Below are 8,614 nucleotides of genomic sequence, written 5' to 3' on the forward strand. Positions count from 1 at the left end.
TGTGCAAACACGCTCCTCTCATGCCTGTACAGTAAAAACAAAAAGAGGCTCGTGTTGTTTCTTTTCTGGTCTTGCTGCTTCTTATCTGGAACATCACTGTTGGTGATTCTCAAGAAACACCTCCCACACACACAGGACAAGGAAACAGATGAGGACAGTCTGTGACCAACCTGAGCTGAGACAAATCATGAGGGTATCTTCAGACACTGATGCTGTTTATTTCTTCTTGTCCACAACCTCCTGTGACTTTAGTTCATTTTTGTGGAGAAAGAATTCTGATTAATCTTAGAGGGCTTTCAAGAGTATTTGGAACCCAGAGACCCAGAGAGGATAATGATTCAGACAATGTGTCGCTTCTTGAATAATCAGAAATGTTATTCTGTGTCACTGTAATTGGAAAAACAGTTATTCTAACCACGAGATGGCTGTTAAGTGTGCTACATTTGCATCAGGTAGCACAACATGAATAAATATGAATAACTGTGGTTTACAACATTGCAGTCCTTTTAGATCGTTTTCTTTTAAATTTGAGGAATCTATGTAAATGAGTTAGACCTTGATGTCATGGCTTTGTATGCAAATTCTGCCTGTTGAACATCTGTCACCACCATGTAAGGCCGGTACATTCCAGTAAACTAGACACACCAGTTACTATATAAGCAGAAACTATTCTCTCCATTCACTGGAAGTTGGCTATTTTTGTGGGTATAAGGTGCAGACAGAAAGTGGTCCTTTATTGACCAGAGCTTCTTACTCACATTTCTAATAATTGATATCTTGTATATTAATATAATAGCTAAAATAATCGACAGTAAACTCCCTTCAACAAAGCAGAGGCATTTGATAAACTGCAAATTTAATGGTTACATGTCACGTCATAATTTTCATTCACGTTGCCATCGGAGCTGCAGAAAGGCGTCTAAGAAGTATGTCCATACCTGAGGCCTTGGAAACTGCCAAGTAAGACTCACAGCCTTGGCCAGCTGTTTGAAAAGATACACCAGAGAGATTGAAGGCAGAAGAACAAACCAGCTGTTCTCCACAGAACCAGCCAAGGTGTACTCTCAGTGGTAAGGGAACAATATGAGAACAGCACCGCCACCAAGGCTGAAGACGAAGTAATACTGAAAGAGCATTTCGGAGAAGGATGCAACACATAACAACAATGCTCAGTGGCTAGTGGATCTAAGAGCAGCCCTGAACAGGATCCAGTAACCATCACAGTGGCAGGCATGCAAGAAAGGATCTCCAGTATGAAGAGCTGGACAGCACCAGGCCACAGCTGAAGAAGCTGACTCTGCTCCACGAACATCTGGCAGTAGAAAATGAATCAGCTGCTAGTCCATGAGGGACACCCAGAATGGCTAACTGAAGGCCGGACAGTCCTGATCCCCAAAGACCCCCAGAAGAGACCGATCCCATCAAACTATCCACCAACAGTGATGGGAATAACGGCGTTATTAGTAACGCTGCTACTAGTAATGCCATTACTTTTTTCAGTAACTAGTAATCTAACTAATTATTATTTCTATCGTTTCAACGCTGTTACAGTTACAAACAAGAAAATGCGGTGCAGACATGTTACTATTTTTTAACAAACTGTTGACACTGTCTTCCAGTAATGTGTCATGCTTTGTAGTGAATCAGAAGAGCAAACTCCCATCGAGTGAGAGCCGGCTCCCCACTTTCTTTTTTAACAAGGTTTGTTGTTTTGCCACAGTTTTTAATTGTCTTTCCACATACATCGCACACAGCATAATTTCTATGCTGAATGTTAACACAGTTATGGTCTGAACAGTCAAGATTGTGTGTTTTGGGGTCTAATGTTTTGTGCACCTGGATTTCTCATTGGCTTACACTCTTGCAGAGGCGTAGTATGCACTTCAAGTTATTTTTACTTCCAATAGTGTTAACATACTACACAGGTCATGAACAAGATTTTTTTTAATTTTCATTGTAAGTGGGCTAAAGCACTTAATTAAAAGTAGTCTAACATAAATGCTGTAATTTGATTATTTTAATAAACCATGTAACTTGGATGGATTCGATGCTGGCGTGTCACAGTGCACACATCTGCTGTTGCTCACAGTGGTCCAAGGGACCGCTCAGGGAGTTTGTGTGTTCGCTCAGGCAGATGAAAAATTAGAGGGAACATTGCCGTGGAGAGTTTTAGAGCTTGTCTTGGAAAAGATAATATGTTTAGCTTAAAAGCTAAAGCTGCCAAACAAGACACGCTAAAAACAAAAGTTAAAATCTGTGAAACAAACTATTTGCAACCATGATCTTGATGGTATTTGATTAATAAACTGTGATCTTTGTACATAAGCAGAATAGTCTTACCATACATCAGCAGCGTCTATCCTTCCTGTGTGAAAACAGGAAGTGGGATTTCTTGTCCTCTACTTCTGCGATCATTATGTGTGTTAAAAGTAAGCTCAACAGAAACGTCTACAACATATTTTACTTTATTTTTTCTATAATTAAATTACTCTTTGGCAGACTTAACACTTTTTGGAGTTTTTGTACCGTGTAACATTTTAAAACCCAGAAATCTGAATTTGTTACAATTGTGTCAGTGGCAATTCTTACAAGTGACTCAAGCAAGTTAAACCAAGTAACATCTTCAAATTACAAAAAAAAAGTACAAACAGACAGAAATAAGAAAACTGTATTTTCCTAGTGGTCAGTTGATCCACTAGGAAAAGACAGTTTCAAAAATAATTGGAGGTTCAGGGTTGTAGACGACTTGCTGATGACGCGACATTTCCTAGATTTTTTCCCACCTCCAGCGCATCATTCAGGTTTCAATCAATGGACTCTTCTTCTCTTTTTGACCACTGGCTCTCCATCACTTGATTCTTCATCTCTTGACTCTTCATCATTCCATTCCTTATCTGCGTCCTCTTCATCATTCCATTCTTCATCTTCTTCCTCTTCATCTTTCCACTCTTCATCCTCGTCCTCTTCTTCATTCCACTCTTCATCTCTTGTCTCTTCATCATTCCACTCTTCATCCTCGTCCTCTTCTTCATTCCACTCTTCATCTCTTGTCTCTTCATCATTCCACTCTTCATCCTCGTCTTCTTCTTCATTCCACTCTTCATCCTCTTCCTCTTCATCATTCCACTCTTCATCTTGTGATTCCTCATCAATTGAATATTCACCACTTGCCTCTTCATCATTTGGCTTGTCCTTTCTGGAAGTTGCTTAAAATGAAATATATACAAATGTTATTGTTTATTTAATCCAGTGCAAAGGGTGTGGCATCTCATTTACTGCTATTTAAACCAATGATGTAGACACTATAAAAGATGGATGCAGTACTGATGAGTTCTTAGCCAACGAGTGAGAATACCAAAGAAATTTCACATTTTTAATATCACAAAATAACCAAAATTTACAAAACAGACCATTTTTATTCAATATGTCCGAATATAAGTGACAGAGACCTTGAACTCAGGAGCAAAGGGTTTACAGAGAGACTTGTATCGATCTGGAGGTTTTTTGTCGCCATCTGGTGGCCTTTACATGAAATGCAGGTTTAAGGCATTTAATCATTGGCTTAATTTTTCTGCCCCAGAAGCTGCATCCATCTTTGATGATGTCTATGAACAGGTTCTCATCCCAACGCGTAACATACTGACGACTGTGACAAATCGTCGGCATGTTACTGCCGCGGGGTCCTCTCAGAAACTTCTCCCGAACAAATATAGGCGTAGTCAAGCAGGGTTCGGAGTGTGTACTTTATTATGCCGGCCTCCCAAGTGCACAAATAACTAATTACAGAAAGAATTTAAAAAATAAATAAAAGTAACTCAATGAAAAACAAAAAAAAGTAGTCTATTTGCAAAGCTCAAGTGGCTGAACCACCTTACATGTTACCCTCACCATAACCATCTCACACTCTCCAGTAGGCCCTGATAACCTTCCTTTATACTCCACTGCCCATCCCAGTAGGCATAATAATTATCAATCAAGGCAATTTTCTTCACAAAACAATACTTTTCTTTGCTCATTTCCAGTCATATTTTCTATGATAATCACAAATGTATTTATGACTACTTTCTGGAAACCTACAGTGTCCTACAGAAAACCCCCAACAAAAGTATAACTCTGGGTGAGGAATGATGGCTACCACCGTGGGCCTGGTGGTGCTGTTTGACAGCGAGTTGCAAGCCTGGGAAGAATATTGTGAGATTTTGGATTACTTCTCTGTCGCAAATTATTTTAAGGAGGAGGAGAAGAAGCGAGCGGTGCTGTTGAGTGCTGAAGTTTTCTCAAGCAAAGGAGGCAGGTAACAGAGACACTGTGGGCTTGAGGAGCATGACGGAGCAGTCGTGATTCAGTAAACGAATAGGATCGGTGAACAAGATGGAGGACGTCGGCTCAAAGTCACAACAAGATATCAGGGAATGCTACAGATGTGGAGGGATAAATCATGTGGCCGGTGACTGCAGGTTTGTTACAGAAAAGTGCCACAACTGTGGCAAGGTGGGACACATAAAAAGGGTCCGCAGAATGAAAACGGAACAAAAAGGAGGGTGTGGCTGGCAGACAAGGAAAACAAGCATATGTCTTAGAAGAGGAGAATGGGGAGAAAACATCTTGATGCATTCTCAATCATCCAGGAAAGTAAATGTCCAAAAGTTGATTCTGTTCATCTGGACGTAGCGTTTTGTGGGAGAAATGTTTCGTCACTCATCCAAGTGACGAAACATTTCTCTCACAAAACGCCATAAGATAGAAGGCAGAGAAGATGCTGCAGCAGATACTGGCCAGACATGCAACAGTGTTTAAGGATGAGGTAAGAACACTAAAGGGGTTCGCAGCAAAGATACATGTAGCCAGTGATTCCAAACCTTGCTTATATAAGACACAATCAGTTCTGTTTGCTATGAAAAAGAAAGTGTAGCAAGAAGTGGAGAGACTGTTGGAGGAGAAAATTATCCAGCCAGTGAAATTCTCTGATTGGGCAGCACCCATTGTACCAATACTAAAGCCAGACTCCAGTGCTAGGATTTGTGGTGACTACAAAAAATGACCAAAAACATCTTCAGACACTGGATGGAGTACTGTAGCACTTAGAGGAGGCGGGCCTGCGTTTAAAAAGGAGCAAATGTCAGTTCATGGAGAAGGAAGTGGCATTTTTAGGACATCGGGTGGATAAGACCACATTATGTCTAGTGCCGGCAAAAGTGAAAGCATTGCAGGAGGTGCCAGCCCTAAAATCAGCGACAGAGCTCAAAGCTTATTTGGGGTTGTTGAAGTTCTATGATAAGTTCTTGCCAAACTTGTCCATGCTGTTTGCCCCACTGCACAAGCATCTGAGAAAGGAGGAACCGTGGTGTTGGGGACCAGAACAGGAGAAGGTTTTCTGTAAGTCAAAGGAACTGTTGCAACTGTCAAGTAGTGTATTGGTGCACTATGATGAGAAGAAAGATTTGATTTTTTCTTGCAATGCATCCCCCTACTGGGAGCAGAGATAGCTCAGCAGATGGTCAGGAGAAACCTATTGGGTATGCATCACGTACACTGAACGTAGCAGAAAAGAACTACTAACAGCTGGATAAAGAAGGATTGGCTTTAATATTTGGTGTTGTCGGGGTCCTGGGTCTGAGCGACCCAGGGTCCCTGAGCAATTATGGACATGTGTATTTTTGGTGTGTGTGTGTGTGTGGATGCAGGTGTATCTGGGAGCACCTTCAGTCCTGGTGGGTGTGGCCCTGCCAGGTGGTTGGCCACACCTGAAGACCATCACACACCTGCAGCTGATCAAGCCTCGTCAGAGGAGTTACTTAAGAGTTTGGTGGAGCTCTCTCCGACGCTGGATCATTGCGTGACTTCATGTTAGTCTCTTGGCCAGTTAAGTCTGCTGCATTGTGGTGTGTCCGACGGCTGCCTCTTTGTTATTCCCCAGGAGAGTGTGGAGCTGAGAGGGCAGCGAGCATGGGTGCTCAAACACTGAGGAGCGGAGACAAAGAACACTAACACTGGGAAGAGGATATGTCAGGGGAGTCGGGAACGCACTGGGGATTTATTGTTATTTTCCCTGCATTGTAAATAAACGCACTGTTGCATCAAAGAGTCCAGCATTTGGGTCCTCCTTTCCTCACATCCCCACGGTTGGCCAGCGTTAACCGTGACAGGTGTACAGTATTTTCATAGGTATTTGTATGGCAGGAAGTATATGATTATCATGGATCACAAGCCATTGATAAGTTTTTTTCATGAGATGAAGGCCGTCCCTCTGATGGCGTCACAGAGGACAAGAACAACAGTAATGATGATGGGCTGAGTCGTCTTCCTCTTCCAGACAACCCCCTTAAAGCCCTGGCAGCAGGTCTGTAAATAATGAAATGACTGTGAGGTCAACATAGTCTCTGTGGTTCCTTTGTGTTCAGGATATCTGAATTAGCTGTCACCCCTTCCTGTTTATCTGACCTGTTGGCTTAACGACACGTATCCACAATAACACCGTGTGAAGAGTGTGGAATCTAATTGTGGTTGTGCGTGCCTGCACTCATGTTGGTTGTCAGCGTTCTGTGACGGCGTAACCCCATCACAGTTACGCCTTCGGACGCATGAGAGGGGGTTGGAATGAATCTTTAAATGTGTTTTATGTGTGACATGAAAATCAACCTAACAACGTTATGGTTAGGAGGGATAGGGTCAAGGTTAGGGATAGGATTAGGCATGGTTAAAATTATGATTAAGGTTATGGTTAAGGGTAGGGTTAAGATTAGGGCTGGAATAGAAAGCCGCTTTGCAGCGTTCTATTTGATTGAATTGAAAACTGAGCATTTCATAAGAACGTGGAAAGTTACCTTTTGTGTTACTATGAGATGCCTATGGACGTGACAAATCGATGGTATGTTACGCATTGGGAGAGATAATGAACAAAACAAGAAGATACAAATGAACAAATATTCAATGTTTGCATGATGTGTCAACACCACCATGGCATTTTACCTTCAGTTAACTCTTTCGCCAGGTCGTTGCGCTTAATGCTACTGAAATTGTCAATTGCCACCTTCACAGCATCATCTTCCCCATAAACCTGGACCAGCTTGTCCACAGTTTTCTCTCTGGTAGCATTCTCCAGATGAGATGTCTTGATAGTTTGGTGTCCCTTTGTCTCATTCAAGGCCAAGTACCACTGAAAGGATCTTAGATCAGATTCATTTAGCTCGTCGAGGTAATCTTTCAGCAGTTTTTTAACTTGTGCTAGAGCAGTCATTGTTAACTGTCAGCAAGTCTTATGTGGAAGTGCACAATCAGCTGATTAGGGTCTTCAGGTCTGTGGATTGATGATGAAAGACAAGAAAGAAGATGTTAGAAGTAATTTGTGGAACAAAATGACGAATCTAAACATCAAAATCATGTAACATGTAAAAAATTGTTTTGTCTAATACTGACAGCCCATAAAGTTGTCATCAAAGTGTTTGCTGAGCTCGTTTGCTAAGGAATAGAGCCAAATATACAACTGGAAGGTCTGCTGGCCAAGCAGATTTAATGCATTTCAGTGCCTGCTTTATTTTTCAGACATGGAAGCTATTTTTTTCTTCTTCTTTTTTCTTCTTGTTTTCCAGAATTCTGATGTTTTTCTCAGAATTATTTTTTCTCTGATTTCTAACTTTTTCTCAGAATTTTGAGACTAAAGTTAGAATTCTGCGATTAGTTTAGGTCATTTGTAAGAAGGATTACTTTAAACATTATGGACATTTTTGTGTTAAATATTATCAGTTTGGTGAGACTTTGAAATTATTAACTTCTGGAGCTTATTCTTATGTCAGAAATGAATAGAACAAAGTAAACAAACAAAAAAAAAGAAAAGAAAACACACCCTCACCCTAATAAAAACAGAGGCCACTCTAAAGCAAAACAAAAATTAAATTGTCACTTAGATGTGATTCCAACTTTAGTTGGTTCTGTCAGCCACCTGTGGACAGCAGAGCTGTGAAGCACTGAAAACAAAATCCATTTGGACCCATTTTCTCTCTGCAGGTAAAACATCCATTTGCTTTGAGTTATACCTCATCTTTGCCTCTCGTGCTTCCCTGTCTTTGTGTGTGGAGGAGCTGCCTGAACATGCCTGCAGTCAAATTCAACCTCAAGCAAAAAAAAAAAAAATCAAACAGAACAAGTCTCAGTTTTTTTAAAACTGAAAAACTTCCCAACAACTGGAACACTTCCTCATTTGCTAACACGCTAGTTCGGAGCACATACATTTTATTCATCCTCTTTACTTTTATTTCTACTACCTATGGTAAATTTACAATGTTTAAAGGCTAAGTGACCATTAGAATAATAACCCCGGTCTTAATAATAAGACTGGTCTTTGAAATTGTGAAAAAAAAGTGTGCAATATTCCCTTTCAGATCAAAATAAAAAAGGTTACATCACCTTCACGCTACCTGATAAATATTTTGATAGAAGGAAATAAACTTGTTCTCCCACAGAGTTTCACAAAGTGGCCTGAAATGTGAAAACTTGATGGTTTTCAGTAACTTTAAACTAAAGAACACGTTCGGAAAGTTTTGATGATTTGCGCGCCAATTTAGGGAGTGACAAAAATTCACAAACCAACACTAAGTATTTATAATGTGTGATTTGG

The 8,614-nt window shown here is 40.7% G+C and overlaps 1 protein-coding gene across 2 annotated transcripts; it reads right to left on the reverse strand.

Annotated features, from left to right (window-relative positions):
* Positions 1 to 2,808: 2,808 nt before the first annotated feature.
* Positions 2,809 to 7,237, reverse strand: LOC118454169 (uncharacterized). 2 transcript variants are annotated; one of them, XM_035907791.2, is made up of 2 exons: positions 6,970 to 7,237; positions 2,809 to 3,206 (listed from the first exon to the last, which is right to left on the reverse strand). In XM_035907791.2, exons 1-2 carry the CDS (start codon positions 7,235 to 7,237, stop codon positions 2,809 to 2,811), a joined length of 666 nt encoding a protein of 221 aa, XP_035763684.2. The 2 variants fall into 2 exon arrangements, 1 of the variants encoding a protein (XP_035763684.2); XR_015719391.1 differs by lacking the exon at positions 2,809 to 3,206 and adding an exon at positions 6,266 to 6,342 and having other exon boundaries at positions 6,970 to 7,043.
* Between the last annotated feature and the right edge of the window lie 1,377 nt (positions 7,238 to 8,614).

This window comes from Neolamprologus brichardi, chromosome 8 (genome assembly GCF_056152115.1).
Source record: "Neolamprologus brichardi isolate AB-2024 chromosome 8, ASM5615211v1, whole genome shotgun sequence".
NCBI classification, from domain to species: Eukaryota; Metazoa; Chordata; class Actinopteri; order Cichliformes; family Cichlidae; genus Neolamprologus; species Neolamprologus brichardi.